At 46.0% G+C, this 22,613-nt stretch overlaps 1 protein-coding gene across 1 annotated transcript; it reads right to left on the reverse strand.

Annotated features, from left to right (window-relative positions):
- Positions 1–427: 427 nt before the first annotated feature.
- Positions 428–21,653, reverse strand: LOC148506251 (zinc finger protein 692-like). The gene is made up of 12 exons (XM_088447053.1): positions 21,552–21,653; positions 18,182–18,333; positions 17,059–17,090; positions 15,151–16,050; positions 14,754–14,966; positions 14,552–14,678; positions 12,910–13,083; positions 7,285–7,338; positions 4,295–4,373; positions 2,473–2,587; positions 1,960–2,059; positions 428–1,096 (listed from the first exon to the last, which is right to left on the reverse strand). Exons 1-12 carry the CDS (start codon positions 21,555–21,557, stop codon positions 685–687), a joined length of 2,364 nt encoding a protein of 787 aa, XP_088303179.1. The 5' UTR covers positions 21,558–21,653; the 3' UTR covers positions 428–684.
- Between the last annotated feature and the right edge of the window lie 960 nt (positions 21,654–22,613).

The following is a 22,613-nucleotide window of genomic DNA, read 5'->3' on the forward strand; positions in this document are numbered from 1 at the left end:
TTAGTTATAATACAGACATTCGGGATACCAGCGCTGGAATACCGACTTAATTATTGGGGATAGGGGGAGGGTTAGGCACTAGGGGGTGGTTAGGTTTAGGGTGCGGGGAGGGAGGGTTAGGATACTTACCGACAGGTTTCGATATCCTAAAGCTGTCGAGAGTCTGACCGCCGGGATTGAAAGCTCCGGCATCCCTTACCCAACTCCTTTTTACCTTTTGCATTGTCTTAATAAGGGCAGGAGCACGTTTGGCATCGGTTAGGAGAATATTATGAACTAATAAAGTGACCTGGCTTATGTTGCCCGCTTGTCTTGTCCCACTATATCCCGACTCTCTCCCCCCCTCCAATGCACTACAGATGGGACAGACCTTAGCAATTATTATATAGATAAGTAAGAATCTGCATACTGATGAAGACTTTAAAACTTATGTCACATTTTTTATTGGCTCAATCTAATGGCAGTTCATTAAACAGCTGACCTACAAGCACAGGTCTTTATATCATATTTGGATAAGGAACCGTTTTTCAGCCACAATGGATTGGCCGAGCTCCTACTCGCTCTCTTAAGCCTAATTGCTGCTTTAAATCTAGTGGCTATATTGCCGAAATCATGCCTGGACCAACCAATTACATTTGGGCCCGAATATTGCCGGGGAGTAGGCTGTCCTGTAATGTACATACATTACAGGACAATCACTAGTGAGATCTCGGTGTTCCCTGCAGCCTCAGCTGGCTGTAAGGGTGTTCCTTGCATGCTCTCTGTCAAGTCTATGTACTCGGTGTAGAGAGTCTCTTTTACACTTTGCTGAGAGGTCTGTGCCATCTCCTGACTGTCTGAGCATTCAGCATTACAGCTGGGATCAGTGTCATGCACATTGTCAGGGGAGGAAGCGATACAGACCACCGTGTCTGCCGTCACTGTCGCCTGGGTGACTTGGTGCTTGCGACTCCTGTGGGCAGCAAGGTTGTCTCTCTTCTCAAACCTCTGGCCGCAGATATCACAGGGGAACATGTAGTGGGAGTCGGCATTGTGTTTCTTCATGTGCCAGTTGAGCGAGGCCTTCTGCCTGCAGGTGAATCCACAGAACTCGCACCTACAGGAAAGGAAGGAGACATAAGCACTCTAATATGTTTTTGTCATGGTTGACATAATTTCATCGGACAAATAAAAAGAAATTGGATAGTAAAAGAGAGGGACAAGAGGATATGTAGGGGTGCTACGGGGTAATGTGTTCACCTCTCCCAAACCTTGGGAATAAGGGGAATTTGGTCCGGAGAAAAGCTCTAAACAGATCCATATATAAATATATCTTAATTTCCCGACTGTGGTAGTGCCTGGTACAGTCAGAGTGGGGCCTGGTACAGGAAGGGTGGGGCCTGGTACAGGAAGGGTGCGGCCTGAGGCTCCCTGTTTATTGAGTTGGGTAGCTTTGGTCAATGCCACCATTGGCCATGAAAATGAGGGAAGAGAGATGGTCCATAAGTGTCTCTCCATACGTTCCCCCTGCCAAATACCCCTCTACCAAGAGGCACTGGTCTCTATTAAATTACTCACCTCTGACCTCAGCCCTGCACCCCCTTACTCGTAGTATTTCAAACGAGGGTGCAAGGTCAGCAGAGAGGGGGGCAGGATCAGTTGGAGAGGGGCGGGGCTGAGCGGGGGTGGAGACTGAGGTTAAAACTAGTATATAATAATGCGATGCACAGCTCTCACTGCAGGAAAGGGTCAGGACAGACCACCTCGCCAGGTGGAGGACCTCTGACTGCGTCAGAAACAGGTAAGAGAGCGGGAGGCGGACTTTACTAGTATATATAAATTATAGTTATTCCTAATCTGTAATTATAAGGATAACAGAGGAGGAGGGGGTGGGGGGCAGAAACTGGAGAAAAATATCATAGAGAGATGAGTAAAGAGCGTGCAGTAAATGTACAGTGGGTAAGGACGCCAAACACTCACTGCAGCGGCTTCTCCCCTGTGTGAATACGGCGGTGTATGATGAGGTTACTGCTGCTGCGGAACGCCCGCGCGCAGTACTCACAGATGAAGTCCCTTCTATCTGATAAGAGAAGACAAATTACAGTGACTTCAAAAGGCTTTGTATCTAAATGCACCTTACACATGGGAATGCACATACTAGGCATAGCTTTTATTTCTCTCTATATAACACAGCAAATCACTCTATATCCTGTACAAGGAACCGGTCTCTGTTCTTCCACTTCCCCATGGCTGGTCTGACCCTCATGCACGCGATGGAGGGGATCACAGAGACGTACAGGACCAGGGACCTGGGAAAACAACTGGGCTGATCGGCTGGCAGCTTAGAGCCCCCATGCAGCGTTGGGGCAGCAGAGAACAGAGAGGGAAGATTATTACGGTGCTTAGGCCTGAGTGTGAGGAGCAAAGTTACTGGAATCAGTCCCTTAGCAGGGATGGTGGAATTGCAGCAATGGTAAGTGTGCATCATGTTACCACTGTGTCTCTTCTCGTGCTCCTTAAGATGCTTCTTAAAGTTGAATGACTTCCCGCAATCAGGGACGGAGCAGCGGAACATGCGCTGGTTCATATGCTGATACTTCTGGTGATACTGAAAGGGAAAATAACAACAGGACTTAGCTCCAGATCACAGTGTTGTACTTTTCTTGCACACAGAGGGTCCTCATTCTGAGTCGCACACAGAAGCGCTGGCAGCAGCCTCTATTGGTGGTCGCCATCTGCGAGTTTATGCAGAAGGGCGACCCTATGGCAGGTACAGTGTCTCCTACTCCTATGCCTGCGGCTGTGCATCTGGGAACGTAGCCGTTGCATTCACATGCCCATGAACGGACCATTTCTGCTGGCACTACCACCTCCCAGTCACCGCCCATCACCTGTACCTGCTATTGTGCTACATGCCGGATATTTACACTGCGGTGGATGCTGAGTGCGACCTGTAACATCGGTGACCACCCGTATGAACACTGGAGTTGCCGGATGAGAGCAGTGTGGCTGCATTTGGAGAGTAACGCTGTGAGCTCACGGATGGCTTGGTGAAAGGAGCCACACGGAGCCCCTGGTGGGCATGGTGTAAGGTGGTGTGAGCTCACGGATGGCTTGGGGAAAGGAGCCACACGGATCCCCTGGTGGGCATGGTGTAAGGTGGTGTGAGCTCACGGATGGCTTGGTGAAAGCAGCCATCTGGTGGGCATGGTGTAAGGTGCTGTGAGCTCACGGATGGCTTGGTGAAAGGAGCCACACGGATCCCCTGGTGGGCATGGTGTAAGGTGGTGTGAGCTCAGATATCACCATGAGGCAAGAGCTACACGGTTCTCCAGCTTCTACTCACCTACGGTGAGACTCAATACTATATATTATACACTGAGGAGGTGTGAATGAAAAGCCGGGATACCACTCAATTAACCCCCGAAGCATCTTGTGTACTCAGTGATAACTGGTGCAAACTAGTTCACCGCAGTATTAGTGAAGGCTTCATAAACTGGCATTATTTCTCTATATATTGGGGGTTTTTAATACATTTTATGTGGGCTGAATATTTGCCTTAATTATCATGATACATGCTTAGTATATACTGTACTCCAGAGGTTCCCAATCACAGTCCTCAAGGCTCCCAACAGTTCAGGTTATAGAGAGATCCATGGTTGACCACGGGTGACTTAATTAGTACCTCGGTCAATTTGATGTAACCACCTGTGCTCAGCCATGGATATCTCTAACACCTGAACTGTTGGGGAGCCTTGAGGACCGCGATTGGGAACCTCTGCTTTACTTTATTGGTACTTTTGCTGATACATTTTAATATATAAACAATGATCAATGAATTTAAGAAAGGCGCCTTGATTATTTCTGCCATGATAAGGGTATATATATTTTTATATTTTGATATCATTAGCGCAACATCATGTCAGGGATTCATTTACATCTACTAACTAAATCTAATCTCTTTATTAAAGGCCTTTAGATACCTAGAAAGTAAGGTGGCTGAGGAGGACAGTAAGCTGTGCAGGGTCAGTAATACTGGGTACACACTGACCGATCAATTGATCGGTCAATATATCTGCTGCCGCCTTCCTGGGTGCGTGCAGAAATGCCGGCGGCTATCGTGCCCTGACAGAGCAACAATTGAATTGCTCTATCGGGCGTGGAAAAAAAAAAAGCTGCCGGCAGAACAATTGAATTCTCCTCTTAGTATCACTGATTTCCAAAACATTTGGCACTAGAAATGGTTACTCTGCGCACTTTATCGCACAGCGCCCATGTTTCTGACAAACACTTGGTCTGGCCCAATCGTACTCACGTTCAGATACTGCCTTTTAGAAAAGATCTTTCCGCAATCATCAAATTCACACATAAGCAGCTCCTGCGGTGTGGACTTCCTGTAGAGAACACAGATACCTGTCACATGGAGCCATATACACGTTACTGCCTGGCTGTGTGGACAGAGAGGGCACAGACAGCTGATTGTATCACGAGACAGTATTCAGATTGGTGCAGGTAAACACCATTACACTTTATAGGGGACCCGCAGGTATTAGTTTTTATTCTGCCCCCTTACTAGTGCAGCTTACTGGCAATCGGTATAATTATAACTGCACTGCAACCCGCCCCCCAGATGCCATTCTCACAGCTCAGTTCTGGGGTTCTAGTATCTAAGCCATTTATAGCTGTTTGTGATAGCACATTACAGTATAGGTCATATTATAATGCAAGACCATAAGCACCTTATACTCAGTGATAGGGGAGACAAGAGGCCAGGACCTCTGTACTGTATCAACCGCTGGAAGACAGATTATAGCAATAATGGTCAGCGCTGTAGTACTGCTATAAGTATGTGAAAGATATATATTAATATACGCAGAGGAAGAAGTTACACTAAATTCGTACATAGAAGTGTTTTTCTTTGCTTCCCTGAATCATGTATAAGACATGGGCAGATTACTGGATCAGACGAGACCAGAAGAAATGTATGCACATATAAAACACACCTAAAGAGTAATCTTTAGCTTCTTACAATAACTGTGACAAGTGAAAGTAAGCCAGGAAAAATGAAATGGGATATGTTACACTGGCTATCTCTGCCTTACCTTTCAGAACAGATCATTATTGCCAAAAAATACCCATTAAAGATCTTTTTAACCAGTTATTGTCATGTTTCCGTGACTGTCTTTTGTATCAAAGCCGCAGACTTTAATCACTTAATAAAGTGTATGGTTACGAGGAACCATGGGAATATAAGGTCAGTGTACCGTTATTAAGTAAAACCTTTGATGTAGTCCTCTACAGTATCAAACTGTAAATTTCCCTTTTCCAACTATCAGAACAAGAGAGGCATCATGTTAGGAAGGGTTACAATAAAACAGTTGAAATACAAAGCAACAGTGCCCTCTTATGGTAAATAGTAGGTACTACCCACTGATAAAAAAAGAACACTACAAGCAGCAAGTCATGTTTGTCACAAGACACATAGGCCCTCATTCAGAGCCGTTCGCTATTTGCGTTCGTTCGTTCAAAAACAAGGGGCGGCTATGCAAATGATCCGTTCGCACATTGCAGTCTGTTCACACCTCTAAGTCTGAACGAGCGAGCAAAACATACGCTCGTTTATTTGATAAAAACGCCCCCTGGCCGCTCGCACCATACGTCATGTCCGCTATTTATTAGATTAATCGAGTACATCGAACAGGATATGAACAGCTCGCTATTCTTGTGGTTGGTTTTTTCAACCGCTATTTTGCGAGCAGTTCTGAGTTAAAAAAAACCAAGTGACGTGGTCAATGACGCTGCTGTATTAATTATGCACACCCTTAAAACGCCCGTTTTGACCTTTAAGCACGCCTGCGATCGGATCTCCACTCCCCATTTTCAAGCACCTTCCCCTGTTACCACCCACATACGCCTCATTCTGTCACTCAAAATAGCAGGCACTCGCTATATTGCGTACAAATGATTTTCGGCCGCACTGACTGGTTCGCGCATGCGTACTAAAAACCGTACGCATGCGCAGATGTGCGAACATCGCTCGGAACGAGCGTACTGCCGCTAGCGAGTGGCTCTGAATGAGGGCCATAATCAATACTGTTTGGTGATGCTTCCATTCAATAATAACTAGCATGCAAATCTCTAAGCCCCATATTCTATTTCTGATTCTCAGCACAGTACCCTGCAGACACAGCATTGTGGGCCTGATACAGAGGTGGACGTTATGCAGATATTTGCGTAATATTTTTATACTGCCAGTCGGACGATATTTACGTACATCTCTGATGGTTTTTGATCTGCGCATGTGCTGTGTGAGTCTCGATCAGGTCCTGCGACGTCGGTCGCTGTGCCCCAAAAGCCTCCGCTTGACTAACATGCTGCTGGCATTTGGTGGCAGTGCCGGGAAGTGCTACAGAAAACAGTGGTGTGTCGGTCCCGTTATCTGGGGCATGTCGAAGTCAGTGGTTGCGTCCTTGGGTGCAGCTTCACTGGCCCCGGCAGCCTGACCTTGCCGGAGATCCTGAGTATCCGGAGGGTTACTCAGATGTATGATGGTCACCGTCACACAGTTGATCCGAATCTGCATCTTCAGATGCTGCAGCAGATCACAGAAGCCGGCAGTGGACGTCTTTTAGTTAAAGACACCTCCTGCGGCACTAGCATATTTTAGCATAGCCGCTGTGTCTTTATTAGGATCAGGAATCTCCCACTACTCGATCCAATAAAACGCAAGTAGAAGCAACAATTGAAATTCGATTTAACTGCATATTTATGTCTTGTGAAAGCTCTTCCTCTGCACCCTGGCATGAGGATGATAATGTTATTTGCCCTCCCCTCTCTGCAGAACTTCATTGGTAGAGTCCAGTAGAGCTACACTGTAGGTTGCCGAGGAATGGGGTAGGTCTCAATGCATGATGGTTCAATCCAAAATGTACATTATTTGAATGCATGTCCCTTCATTTGTAAGTACATGATTAGATACAAATATCCAAATCTTAGTGCATTCTTGCTATATACACACCGAGTGGTGGACACCGGTGATTGCACCGAAGACATAATTGGACATCACTGCAGAGTGCAGACATAATTGGGGCCTATAAGATACATACAGGCCCATAACAGTCATCTCCTGACCACATTTACCAACATGACCAGTAATGATCCATTTCTATAGTATTATATTATTAAGCAAATCCAGTGGCCACACACTGCACTATGGGGCCACCTGTCCATTATTACAGTGTATTGCCATCATTACTCCACGCTTATCTGTAAGGGGATGTAGGGAACGGAGGTATGGTCACTTACCTGACCCTCTTCCTACAGATCTGAGCCAGTTCCTCGTCTATGTAAGGTTCATGCCTAGAAAGGGCACAAAGCAGAGAAGATCATTACCCCAAAAGTGACATCTTCATGCCAAACAATAGGACTGGGCTGTGTGTGGCCAGTTTTAGTGCGTATTGGGTTACTATAGGTTGGAGATATCATTGTCAGAAGTAAAATTAGGCTGGACTATGTCATTCCTGGCGTACTGGATGGTTTGTTGAACTTTTGGATTACAATAAAAAGAAAACTGTATTTACATAATGAAGTGTGGAGTTTTAACTTCCTTTTTTTTTTAATCCAATAATTTTTTATTGAGTTTTTAAATATACAATAATTTTACATTAAACAACAATATAAACAGTACAATAAAAATAATAATACATAAAACAAAAAATTTGTGTATGTGGTTTCACTTCTTCCTATGCAAATATCATGTATACTGTATATCTTCCACCGCATACATGTCAAACAACAAATACCTTATCTGGGCATAAACATACATGGTAAAGACATTTTGCACAGCAATATTCAAATATAATTATTATTATTAATTAAATATAAACACTTGGGACTAGACAATGAGCGGGCTGGGTGCCAACAACCTTGAACAGCTATATGGAGAATCGAGCCATCTTTCCCAGGTATCATAATACTTCCGCACTGAGGGTCTGATTCAGACCTGCTTGCAAGCGGGTCGATGGTGGGCTCTGTGCACGCGCAGCGGCCGCACTGCGCGTGCGCAAGCCCCGGAGCGAGAGAGAAATTCTCTCGCTCGGGACCATCATCCTGGCCGCTCGCAATAGCTGTGGGTGGTCACCCACAGCTATGCGAGCGGCCAGGAGGCCGCACAAAAAAAGCGTCCGGCTCTGAATCAGGCCCTGAGCCTCTAGCGGTATATACATACTTTTCATGTGCAGCAACCGCTCCAACCAAGGATAACCAGGTTTCCATATTTGGCCCAGTGGTCGCCATCCAATCCCTTGCTATGCAGACTTTGGCAAGCGTACAGAGATTAGTAGTGTAACGTATGGCATGTTTGTCGATTAGGTCTGCATCTATCACCGCCAGAATGCATGCCCTAGGGGTAATAATATCCTGAGGAATACTCGTAGAGACAATAACACGGGATACCCCTTGCCAAAAGGACATGACCATAATAAATGCCAAAAGTTCCCCTCGGCTCAATTACATTTAGGACACTTTGAGTCAGTCCTACCCCCTATTCTCAGTAAACAAACGGGTGTCATATATACTCTATGTATTATGAAATAGTGTATCTGCTGATATCTAACAGACGTGGTGGCAATACGAGGTCTGGCAAGAGCAACTCTCCACTCATCTTCCTCTATTACCTCAATATAATTTTCCCATTGCTGTATCAACGATAATAAATCAGACTTATGATGCTTGTTCAATAAATTAGAGTATATCGTAGATATTAAACGACTAGAACTAGCAGACTGCAATAAGGTTTTAATGGGAGACTCCTGTAAAGACAGAGGAACATCAGAGAACTGAGCATTGATAGCATGTCTAAGCTGGAGGTATCTATAGAAGAAATGGTTGGGGATGTTAGACTCTAGCCGCAGTTGATGGAAGGATTTTAGAGTTTCTGCCTGAATTATCTGTCCAATAGACACTACACCCCACTGACCCCAGGCTTCTCCGACCTGAAGGGCAGAGAGCTCCCTAAAGCAATTAGCATGAGCAAGAGGAGTATCTGGATCTATGCCCTCCGCTTGTAATAGACGTGAGACCAGTCTCCAAATCGTGATGATCTGCCTAATTATGGGCATATTATCTATACGTATATTGTCACTCAATATTAGCCGCAATGGTGATAAACCTGTCTTGGAATGAGCCATGACCAGGGCAGGCAAGGAATTATCCGTTTGATCATTAATCCACTCCCATATATGTGTTAATTGTGCAGCGAAATAATAAAATTTCAAAAGGGGCAATGCCAAGCCTCCAACATCACGAGGTCTAGTTAAAGTATCCAATTTGATCCTGACTCTTTTGTTGGCCCAGATTAGTGAAGATAAAAGGCCATCAATCTGTTTAAAAAATTTCTGAGGGATGTACACTGGGGAATGATAGAGAGTGTACAGGACTTTAGGTTGGAGAACCATTTTAACAAGATTTACTCTTCCCGTTAAAGTTAGTGGCCGTTTACTCCAAATTGGGACACGAGACTTAAGATATTCAATTTGCGGCAACAAATTCAGTGGCAGATATTGTTGAGCGATATTGGAGATCCATATTCCTAAATATTTAAATGAGTTCACCCATTTTAGAGGAAGATTAATAATAGGATCAATGGGACAAGTCCCCCTGAAGGGTAGGATACATGATTTATCCCTGTTAATCGAGTTTTATCTCCCTTTCATCAAAAACATGTCCGCTTCTAGCATAGGGATGGGACAGGAAAAATGCTGGACAGCTATAGATAGTGCTAAGTACAAACACTGGAAGTCAGCTGTTATTTAGCTCCGTGCTGCTGATGCTTGGCTGCGCAGTTATCGGCCATCGTCCGAACATCGCAAGTTTTCCAACTCTATAGAGAGAGTGAGTGAAAACTTGTGATGTGGGCGCGATGTGCTGTTCTGGAACAGCGCATCGCGGCCATCAGGATGATTTGAATTGCCCCCAAAATCCACTAACCTAAAGAGCTAGTAGCTATACATATGAAATGCTACTGACCGTTTCACTTTAAAGGGTAATTTATTTTTCAATGTGCACTGTGCTTCCTGCCAGTAAGACCACTGAAAGGCTTACATGAAATTACTGACATCAACTCTAACAACGTGTATTCCACTAACAAATTAAAACTGAAACTTTGCAGTAAATGTAAGCTATACATACGGAATGAGTATTAAGTCCCGATGCTGGAAGCCCGAAGGCTGAAGATGTCGATAGGGGAGGTAAGTACCTAACCTCCTCCCGAGGGTGCCTAACCCTAACCTCCCCCCCGTGGGTGCCTAACCCTAACCTCCCCCCCGTGGGTACCTAACCCTAACCTCCCCCCCGTGGGTGCCTAACACTAACCCCCCCTTCCCGCACCCTAAACTCCCCCCTCCCCGGGGTGTGCCTTACCCTAACCTCCCCCCGGGGGTGCCTAACCCCAACCTCCCCCCGGGGGTGCTTAACTCTAACCTCCCTCTGGGGGTGCTTAAGCCTAACCTCCCTCCCCATAGCCTATCGCTAACTCTTCCTGGGAGGTGCCTAACCCTAACCTCCTCCCAGGGGTGCCTAACCTCCCCCGGGTGTGCCTAACCTCCCCCGGGGCCACTAAAACTAACACTTGACGCCTATCTTTAGTCCCGGGTCGGGATTCTGACGGCCGGCATCCTGGCTGCCGGTAAATTAACTACATCCCATACATACAGGGTACTTTAATAACCGTAAAGTTAGTGCACTTTTAGATGCGTAAGTGTAGATGCTTGGCGTGACTTTGTGCAGTACTGTGGTCCCGGATAGAAATGTGCACACTCCAAAAAGCCACTTATTAAGAAGTCACTTAAAAAGTCCCATCTACCATCACTTTTGGAGGATAACCCCTTAAGTAGTCCAAAGTATTTTCTCATAAAATAATAATATGAAAGAAAAGGGACATGACAACTTTATTTCATGTATCACATTTGTACTTTAAATATTATTAAGACATTGGTAGATCATGCCTGTAAATGAGCTTTCCCATATAAACTGTGCCTGGTTGGTGCAAAAGGCATCCGACTGGGAGTATAGTCTAACGCCTGATCGCCACCACCTCCGCTAAAGCCATTATGTGTGAGGAAGAGGCTTTGCACTACCCACGAAACAATCTAATCCCAATAAAGCAGATTTAATCTAGCACGGAACACTAGGGTGGCCAATCCTAGGATCAGCGGGATCCCAGGATTTGGCCTTAAAATTACTAGTATTTGAATCCTGGGATTGGACGAGCATGCGCGCCATGTGTTTTGTCTGTCGGGCAGCGCTGAGCACCTGAGCACTCGCCTCAGACACTGTCCGGCGCCGCGTGATGTCAGAGGCCACGCAGCGCAGCCCCTCGCCGCCCGTCCCCCTTGTAGGGATGGCCATCAGTGGTGTTACTATCGATGGCTACAAACTATTCAATAGATGCCCATCAGTGGTTTCACCAACTGATGGCCATCCCTGTCTTGTGACTGACTGGCCGGCGGACCAATCAGAACCTGGGGGAGGGGCTTTGCGGGTGCTGTGATGGAGCTATGCTCCGAATCCTGGCACCTTGTTAAAAAACAACAACATTCGGTTATGCTTAGACATCGATGGAGGGAAACCATCTGGTTCTCCCCCATCAATGGCAAAAGCATTTGACATCGGCCATAAACCATCAATGATTTTGAATCATCGATGGTCGATAGCCATCCCTACCCCCTTGCCGCGCCTGCAGCCATCTTCCTAAGCGGAGGAGGACGCAGCCAGTGTGAGCGGTGGCTGCATGGATTAGGCAGCCCTCAGGCTGATTTAAAGGATCTTCTGGCACTGGCTCTGAATGAAGGGAGGAGGACTCTGAGTCCTGCTGCTGGCACAACGCCCAGGCACCCAGCCCAGCCCCACACCAAACCCTTTGACTGTGACTGTGGAATAAATAATATTTTCATTGACTAACTCAATCCCGGGAATCCTGGGAAGTTGGTAAGAATGCCCGGCACCCACATGTAAATGCAGATTTTGTGTTTCAGGACAATGTATTTACATGAGCTTCAAGGGGTGGAGGTGGCGCGTTTAGGGGCAAGCATATCTGCGGGACCACTCCCCATATACCCATAGAACAAGAGACACATGCTTGGAGTTTTCAAACATGGAGCGTCAGGCTAATGGGATTAGTTAGGTTAATGGGATGTCGTCTGCCTCAGTCAGGTGCACTTTGTTCTAGAAAGGGAATTTTTAGGGACAAGAATAACAATGTACTGTAATAATCAAATGTACCAACATGACACAGGGGATAAAGCAATCCCCCCCCTCCCCCATTGCCTCCTACTTTCATAACTTTAGATATCCATATACTGAACGATAATTATTCAGATGAGTCGACAAAACATTTGTGCTGAACCATTATCGTTCAGTGTATGGAGATTAATGATATAATCGTTCACAGCCTGAAAATGGTCTGGATCGTATTGTTTGATTATCCAACATGTCCGATTCCCCAGACTGTCGCTCAGTGGATTTCATTCTGTGAATGGAGATCGCTGCTATGCAAATAATGAAAGGTTGTTTATTGTAATCACACAATCCATCAGATGATTGAGAAGAATGCTTGTATTGTGGACCCTTCACGAAGTGTACAGTGGGCCTTCTCCTTGTTACACGCATATTATCCAATGGATGCATTCGTGAAGAATGAAATGTGCATCACCTCTGCATATTTTGCAATGGGCAAATGATCCTCAGGGGTATATTTACTAAAGTGCGGGATTTTAGAAGTGGAGTTGTTGCCCATAGCAACCACATTCTACTTATTCATCTATGCTCTAATGGAATTTCTCATAAATCAGCAATCTATCTATCCCAGTGATAATCCCTGACAGGTAATCAATACATAAATGCTTCAGCCTAAACGTGATAGGTTTTTCATACCGTTTCCCCATGTGGCTTCCGCACTGTCCGCCATCCTGCTCCAAACTCTCAATGGTGTATGGCTCCCCCAGCAGCTTTGGCCATATATCTAGCGCTGCTCCTGGCTCCTCTGTCGGCTCTTCTGCTTCCTCATTCCCCGAATGCGGGTTCCTCTGTTCCCCGACAGCAGTTAAACTGTGAGGAATGACGTATTACATTTAGGCGGCTGGAGAATCGGGAAAAGAACGCGGTGAGAGGATATACGGCAGGGGTGGGCAATAAGCGGCCCTCCAGCTGTTGTTGAACTACACATCCCAGCATGCCTTGCAACAGTTTTAGAATGTTCAAATAGCAAAACTGTGGCAGGGCATGCTGGGATGTGTAGTTCTACAACAGCTGGGGGGCTGCTTATTGCCCACCCCTAATATACAGCCTTGTCCATGGTTTTCTTTGGCTGGTCTGCAACCACTGAGACTATGGAAGATGGCGGCCACCACAACACAAATACAGCTGAATAAACAGTCTTAAACTGAACATGAACAAGGGCTGCTAAACTTACAACGCAATTTTAGGTATTTGTGTAGGTTCCTGTGGTAGATACAGATGTGTCCTTACATAACTTTGCTGCAGTCACACTAAAAAGCTTCATTGGCGCACAAGGTCCCATAAGACGCTGCTAGCGCCGGGTGGCTTTTTTTGTGCAGAAAATGCGTCTATGACGCAATGTGATGCAACTAGGACGCACCAGCAGACTGTGCTGATTAGTTTAATATGCAACACTTGTATATCTGTGTGCGACTGAGGCCGGTATCCAATTAGCTGCGAAAAATGTTCGGACGCAAAAAAAACTGCATTTTAATTCAATTAAACCTTGTTTTTTAGTCGTGGACCTATGTATTTTCACTGCAGCAATCGGGAGAGAAATGGCTTATCACGGATTTGGTTGCAGGCGAAACACAATCTCCGATAAGTGCCGGCATTGGGGCTAATTGGGTAGCCTGGGCGAGGTAATTAGCCACAGTAATTTCCCGTGGGTAATTAGATACCGGCCAGAGTCTCTGAATCTGTATACAATGTGCCACAATGTAGCGGCCACAGCTTTTTTCATACTGTTGTGCTTAATATACAGACTCAGGTGCACACGGATATACAAGTGTCACGCACCACTCTATGGAATGCCTTACCACGCACAATACGACTTTCCTCTAGTCTCCAATCCTTCAAGCGATCCCTGAAAACTCACCTCTTCAGGCAAGCTTATCAGACCCCAGAACCGCCCACATAACCTTAATAGCTTCCATATCTAATTACATCCCCTTTCACAGTCCACACACAACCTCACACATCATCTTTCTCTCACATCCTCCTGACATTTGGCCGACATACCAGTGTGAATGGATCATGCAGCCCACCAAGAAACTGTGAATTCTGGCTGGACCAAAACTTGCATGCAAGTTCTTCTCCTTTTTTCTCTACCACTTTTTGGATCTTTCAAACCCACTGCAATGTCCTCAATCGATCTGATAGACATGGGAGTCTGGCATCCATATAAAAAAAAGCTTCCCCCACAATCACAGTCTTACCAAATAATATATTATATTACTATATCTTTTGCATATATAATCGTAAATGTATAGGCATTTTCTTTATAACAGTCTCGTACCATTCCATGTCCTCTGAAGAAGCTTTTTGATCGATGACGTCTTCTTCCATGGAATCTTGTATAAAACAAATCTCTGGGGATGTTTCAATGTTCCGATCTGTCCCAGGAGATGCATCAATATCGCAGCCTACAAGACGAAGCTTTAGTTGGAGTTTGTATCCATTAAGAGACAACTGTGAATGTGTTGCTTATGGTTTCTCACCTTGCATCTGATCAGCAGCTGTGTACATCCCTATACGCTGAGCAGCGGTAGAAGATAATTGCTCCCTTCCATCTGCTCTCGTCCTGTACCCTTTGCGACCACGAACAGACCGTCTACAGGGAACGTAAAACTCTGCCCTCGGTTCACCTGCTATGGCTTGAAGGTAGGACTCTGATACCGGTACATCGCCTCTCTGTCGTTTACTTCCAGGACCTAGGAGGGACGAGGAAATGGACAGAAATGTGAAGATGCAATGGCAAAAAGGAGGACAAAAATTGAGGAAGGAACAAAGAATATTGTAGAGAAGAGCGGAGGGAGTAAGAGAGAGAAAACTACAGATGAGAATGAGGTGACGGTAAAATATAGAAGCAGTGAGAACTGATCAGCAATGTCTCACCTGAATGAGGTAGGTCAGTGCTTCGCCTTGTAAGGTCTATGGAGGTGCTCTCCTGTGGTGGGCCTTCAGCAGCAGCAATGGTCTGAGGACCAGGTTCTTCAACTATTGGTTCTCTGTCCTCTGATGCCGTATGTAGTATCCTTTCACGTCCTGCACTATGGTACAGTCCCTCCTCATTCCCTACATGTTCCTCTCTCTTCTCAATTATAGTAGTATTCAGAAGTTCATGCTCATTTCCAGAGGTCTTCTGCTGTGTCTCTCCTACTATGTTCTCGCTCAATTCCTTATTTACATTAACACTCTCGGATATGATCTCTACATCATCGGAGAGTCCTACAGGCGCATCAACACTCTCAGGAACGCTATGAACAGTGCTATCACCCTTGGATGGTCTTTCCTGCATAACAATATTAATAGGCACTATCTCTGCTATCTGCAGGATAGGCACGGTCTCAGGCTGATTTTCTGTATCATCCAGTGGCCTCTCCTCTGTAATTATCTCTGGGACGTTCTCCTGCTCCTTTGAATTGTCCGCCTCTGTAGACTGACTCTCTTGGACTTTTTCATTGCTAGTAATATCTGCAAGATGTGTTTCCACCTCTGTTATGTTATCACGTGGATCCCAATGAAACTGATGCTCTTCTCTGCACCCCCACAATAGTACATGGGTCCCTGGGGCCTCTTCAGAATGTGGCGGTGACAAGATGGTGGGGGGAGAATCACACTCTCTACCATGTTGATGACATGAAAGCGCCAGGCGGTGGAGAGAGGCGGGAGAGACAGAAAGGTGGGCGATCGCTGTTTGGACTGGGGAAGATGGGGGAGAGACAGAAAGGTGGGCGATAGCTGGGACTGGGGAAGATGGGGGAGAGACAGAAAGGTGGGGGATCGCTGCTGGAGCTGGGGAAAGAGAGTTAATTTAAAGATGAATTGTGAACGTAATAATATTATATATATAAAAGCTGAATTATCACATAATGACACCACCCTGACTATAATTTTGTTGCGTTACTGTTCTAGCATTCTCAGGATGTCTCTCGGCCATGACAGGTGGGCTAGCGGATGTATGATGACTGGTTCTTTTTAAGTAACAACGTGACCCATATGTACTGAATAAAGCTGCTTATACACAGTGCTCTGACTAAGGGCCTGATTCAGACCCGCTCGCGAGCGCATAGCGCTTGCAAGCGGGTTGATGGTCGGCCAGTGCGCACTCGCGGCGTCCACAATGCGCACGCGTGAGCCCCGGAGCGAGTGACAACTTCACGCGCTCCGGGGCTCGCTACAAAACGGGGCGGCTGACGATGTTGTTCGACAGCTCGCCCTGTTTTGTAGGCGGGGAGGCTGGACAAACGGAGGCGTTCCCGAAGGAACACCTGCCATTTGTGGGCGGCCCTACTGACATCATTCGTGATGTCAGTAGTGAACTTCCTGCTCTATTAGAGCAGGAAGATCACTGGGGCTTGCGGGAACCGAGACCCTACCACCAGGGTCTCGTCGCAAGCCCGATGGTCGCTATAATCGCGACCATCGCCAGGCCGTTCGCAAAATCTGTGGGTGGTCACCCACAGCTATGCGAGCGGCCATGAGGCGGAATTTTTTTTTTTTTTTTTTTCTAAATCCGCCCTGATTCAGAGCGAGCGCCTCTGAATCAGGCCCTAAGTCCTAAGCAGCTTCCAGTCCCTGATTGAGTACAGATGTAGGAAATAACAGCAATTTTGGGCTGGGTCCAAAACAACAATTGGCAGCTTATTTGTTATAAAAGGATAAAACTTGTCTAAATCACACATCCATATAAACAGCTAAACAGGAATAAATGGAGACGTGGGAAGGGCAAATATGTAGGAGACCATTCTCTGAAGCAATAGCTGCAATGCTGGAGGGGTAACTGAGTAGAGTCTGTCTTACCTGAAGTCCCGGGGCTGGTGGTTGCTCTGTAACTGTAAAGAAATAGATTTTGGGCAGTTTAGTCATAGGTTATATAATACTATATAAATGATCCATTAAATCTCTGACTGAGGCCCAGTCACTGCCCTGTCAGAAGCTGAATTAGAAACCTACCATTGTTTATAAAAACAATATCAAAATTTGTAATTAATGCTAGAAATTAAAATATGTCTATATAGCAAATATCCATTCAGCAATGGCTTCACTGCTCTTTCATAAGGTGACAAACGGGGAATTTAGGGCCTGATTCAGAGCCGCTCGTAAGCGGGCGCTCGTTCGCTCCGAGCGATGTTTGCCCAACTGCGCATGCGTACGGATCGTAATACGCAGGCGCGAACCAGTCAGTGCGGCCGAAAATCGTTTGTTCGCTAAATAGCGAATACCTGCTATTTTGAGTGACAGAATGAGGCGTATGTGGGTGGTAACAGGGGAAGGTGCTTGAAAACGGGGAGTGGAGATCAGAACGCAGGCGTGCTTAAAGGTCAAAACGGGCGTTTTAAGGGTGTGCATAATTAATACAGCAGCGTCATTGACCACGTCACTGGGTTATTTTATAGCCAGAACTGCTCGCAAATTTGTGGTAGCAAACACCAGCCACAAGAATAGCGAGCAGTTCATACGCTGTTCGATGTACTCGATTAATCTAATAAATAGCGGACATGACGTAGGATGCGAGCGGCCAGGGGGCGTATTTTTCAAAATTACAACCGCAAGTTTTGTTCGCTCGTTCAGACATAGAGGCGTCAACAGACCGCAAAGAGCGAACGGTTCATTTGAATAGTCACCCCTTTTTGTTGAACGAACGACCGCAAATAGCGACCGGCTCTGAATCAGGCCCTTAGTTATGATTGGTAGTACTGTGCTTTACAGACTGATACTAAGGGCAATTCTATGATACAGCTGTTAGTTTTAATTTCACATGAATACAATGCTATAGTAATTAACTTTATGCAAACCACACCCGTGTTTCTCCTCAGAAATATGGAAGCTTCCAGTGAGCAACTACTTACAGAGAGACAACAAGGACAAACTAAAAGCAAGCAGTTTGCTCTCTACATTATTTAAAACATAGTTATATTCTGACCTGTCCAGCAGGAACTTGGCTAGCTGTGAGTGCAGTGAGAAGCCCAAATGATCTTTTAGTGCACACCACTCTTCCAGGTGCGAGCCGAGGCGAACGCGGCACTTTCCTCGCTGTGCATCTAGAAGACGCCTCTTCTCGCGCCTAGCAGCTTCCTGTGACAAAATGGATATCGTTATGCTTGGGCCCAAAGTGCTACTTACCTCTGTGGTAAAATGTGTGCTCTGTTACAGGGCAGTGAAAAATAAAGAGGATAACTCCACTTAAAAATTAGGGTAGAATTAAAAAGGATAAATGGAAAATATGACCGATGTAACAGCGTATAAGCCGTGTGACGTCTGCCGCCGTCAAGGGGGCTGTGATTGCTTTTGCTGGTTATATGTTACTGATGGATATTGTGTTGTTTGTATAGAAAATAAAGGCTGGCTCAGGAGGATTGAGGATAGTCCCCAATGTCGGGGGTGGTTCGCCTATATCTCGCTGAGGTAATGTGTTGTCCGTCAGTATCATGGTGTCAGCAGGAGTGATGACAGATTACCTCAGCTGCTGCAGACACTGAAGAACCCAGGTGTCTGGGTGGATCAACCAAAAAACTCAATTAATTATTATTTTGCATAGTAATAGCATCAGCCCGATAACCATTATTTATATAGAGCACACATACTGTATATTACGCACTTTACACAGAATATTTTAGTCATTTACTTCAGTCCCTGACACAGTGAAAGCTTGCAATCAATAGATGGCTCCCAACATTTGGGAGGAGGAAGTTGGGATATTGAAGACGTGCTCACAAGAAGGGGCGGGCCCACACATCACACCCCGACTGCGTGCCATGTTGGGGGGTGATCCTAACATTTCTTGATCTACTGGGCTGTCCCCAGCCTCTCTCTACACTGTTTAGATGCTGCATGCGGAATCCATTCAAGGCTGTTCTGCTATGGAGGTTGGACATCGATACAGTGTTAGAAGAGCAGGGCAATCTGGCAAAATTATGACAATTAAGAGGTATGACCTATATTCAATGCCCCATGTACACACACATTTAGAGTTATTATATTTTTTTTTTGTCAGCAGCCAATTAACCTACCAGTATGTGTTTAGATTGTGGGAAGAAATCGAAGTGCCCACAGGAAGCCCATGCAAGCATACAAACTCCCCACATATAGGACCTTGGTGGAAACTGAACTGTGGACCTCAGAGCTGTGAGGAGGTAAGCTAACCATTGCGCCACAGGGCTGCCCATGTCAGGGCCGCAACTAGGGGGGGTGGCTAGAGGTGCAAGTGCACCGCTGCTCCCCCCGCCAGTGTCCTCTAGCCCGGCGCCACAGGGGGGCTCCAAGCCGGATGCCCGCTGAGATTTTATTACCAGCGAGTGCCCGGCTCCTTCCCTGCAGCGTTGCGGTAGCCGGAGGCTGGAGTTCTCTCCTGAACTCCAGCTTCTGGCTCTCTCCACGGGCACTATGGAAGAGACTTCATGACGTCTCCCCAATAGTTCCGAGGAGCAGCCGGGCGGACCGGAAGGCAGCGGACGTAGGAGTGAGGTTTAAGGTGTATTGGGTTTTTTTTGTGTGTAAGCGGCACTACTATAGGGGCATTACCATATGGGCACTACTATAGGGGCATTACTATATGGGCACTACTATAGGGGCACTACTATGGGGGAATTACCATATGGGCACTACTAATGGAGCATTACCATATTGGCACTACTACAGGGGCATTACTATATGGGCACTACTATAGGGGCATTACCATATTGGCACTACTACAGGGGCATTACCATATGGGCACTACTACAGGGGCATTACCATATGGGCACTACTACAGGGGCATTACTATATAGGCACTACTACAGGGGAATTACCATATGGGCACTACTAATGGAGCATTACCATATTGGCACTACTACAGGGGCATTACCATATGGGCACTACTACAGGGGCATTACCATATCGGCAATACTACAGGGGCATTACTATGGGGGAATTACCATATGGGCACTACTACAGGGGCATTACTATAGGTGTACTGCTGAAGGGGGCATTACCATAGGGGCACTGCTGCAGAGGGTATTACTATGGGGAATTACCAGGGGAGGGCGCCAAATTACTGTCTTGGTGATAAAAATTCTAGTTCCGGCCCTGCCCATGTAAATGTATGTCTGATTCACTGCATAGCAGAACCTCGGTGTATAGGAGCTGCGCACACCACGGTTAAAAACATATAACAGAAAGAAAAAATAAAGAATTCTAATATATAAAATGCTATTTGCTAGATAAAAAGATCTGAGTCCCGCAAAGTCAGTATCCTGCCCAACACACCTAATGGCAAGTTTGGAAGCAGACAGTAATACAGAATAGTGGCAATATTAGAATAGCAGGGATGAATGCATATATCTGCATCTTTTTGGTGTATGCACTGATATTTAATAAAGAAATGTCCAGTTAAAAAATGGCGGACATGACACCAGGCTCATTACATACTGCACTACAAGAGATCAGGGTTTACCTGGGACAAACTGGCCCGAACAAGCATAAAGTTGGGTACACACTGATAAATATATATCGGCCGTTCCATTGAACGGCCGATATATCTATAGTAAGGTGGGTGTGTAGTACAACGTCGTTCACAGACATATTGGATCGGCCCAGCCGCACAGCAGATGGCCGATATATCTGAAATATATAATCGCCCATCTGCTAGTGTGTATGGGCGACCCGCTGATCGCCAATACACATGCTGCAAAGACCCGCCGATGAGTGACAGCTCAACTAGACGGGCAAATTCAAATGCCCGCCCAGTTGTGACATCAAGCCAGGAACACCGGCCAGACGATTGGTGTGTATGCACTTACCAATCGTCACATAATGTTGACCTAGTGTGTACCCACTACCTAGCCTAATGCACTCTTAGGCATGATGGTTATACTTCAGTGAAATTAAAAGCAGCCCATTTCTCTCACCCATAGTTTCATTGGTAATGCTTTGGAAACAGAACATATATATATATATATATATATATATATATATACACACACACACACATATCATTGAAACAATTGCTAATGAGCATGCAAGTCATAGGCTACTGTGTGTTAGCCTTATGGGAAGTCCCAGGAATGACAAGGAGGTGGCTCTTCATAACAGAAGCCTTTGGGTCCCAAGTTGTGGTGGAACTACAAGTTCCAAAAAGGCAAGAGGGGAGCCCATAGGGAGTCATGCTGGGACTAAGCAGTCCTGCCATAGTGCCTTGTACGGCAGTGACGTCACACCCAGGACACCGATTCCCCTCCCCCTCCACCAGCCGCTGCCGCCGGTGAGGAGGAAGCGAGCCCTTAAGGAAGTGGCCTATCTCAGCACACAGCCGTCACCTGCATCGCCCTTTTAAGAGGGGGGGTCCGCAGCTTCAGGGCCCTGGCGCGCCTCCCCAGCTCGGTGTTGACTCTGGTCTTTGACGTCAAGGCGTAGGCGACAGCAGCGTCAATGACCTGAAAAGTAAACAAGGAGCAGTTAGCGCCATCTTAACTAAGGGAAGCCCACCATACAGTGTTTGCAGCCTCGTAATTGTTTGACTGTACCCACATTCGATGGCTCCAAGGCATATAGAAATTATGTGAAGTTGTATATTGCTGCCACTAGTTGCTTATATTCACAATATTGTCTTATTAAACGCTGCCAACACCTGTTCTACTTCATCAATTTAAGTCAGGGCTGGGTGTGCATACGCCATCATGTGGCTAAAAAAATAAGTACATGCCATGTAAATTGCAATTGTGACTTCAACTTTATAACTGTGAGAACAAGAAAGAAACAATAATTATATATATCTATCCTCCATTGTCTTCTGTACTTGTCAATGTTCAAAACTAAGGTGCTAAGAAATGATAGATGGAATTTTTTTAAAAATCCTTATACATATAAATATATATATATATGGTCCGTGAAGTACACCTGTAGCCTTTGTTTACATTGTCCTCGCCTATATCTCCATTCCACTGATCCTGAAAAGGACCCCACTGTTTGCTAACATGCCGACCCGCCAGTTGAGTAAAATTGGAGAGCTGGAAGGCAGACATGGAGAGACAGCGCTGCCGGCGGCTCCCGATTGGCTGCCTGTCCACAAGCTCCTATTGGCCCGCAACTGACGCCAGATTTAAATTGCGCCTGTACTGTCTGTCCATGTCTGCCACTACCTGTTGGTGTGCCAGCTGCAATTAGCTGCCCGGCCCCAAAACCCCACCTGCTGGCTGCTGATGGCACACGGGGTGAGTTGCTGGGAGGGAGGCATAATGTGTTAGGGGCATTACTGTGCTGCATAATGTTATAAGGGGCATTACTGTGTGGCCTAATGTGTAAGGGGCACTACTATTGTGTGGAATGTGTTATATGGGGCACTACTATGTGGCATAATCTGTAAAGGGCATTACTGTGTG

This window comes from Taudactylus pleione, unplaced genomic scaffold (assembly GCF_031769625.1).
Source record: "Taudactylus pleione unplaced genomic scaffold, aTauple2 ptg000414l, whole genome shotgun sequence".
Taxonomy (NCBI): Eukaryota; Metazoa; Chordata; class Amphibia; order Anura; family Myobatrachidae; genus Taudactylus; species Taudactylus pleione.

Excerpts from the sequence above, each read along its gene's own strand:
- LOC148506251 (XM_088447053.1), bottom strand. Across the intron at positions 14,967-15,150 it reads CACTGACCTACCTCATTCAG|GTCCTGGAAGTAAACGACAG; the intron begins GTGAGACATTGC and ends CGTCCCTCCTAG. Across the intron at positions 7,339-12,909 it reads GGAAGCCACATGGGGAAACG|GCATGAACCTTACATAGACG; the intron begins GTATGAAAAACC and ends TGCCCTTTCTAG.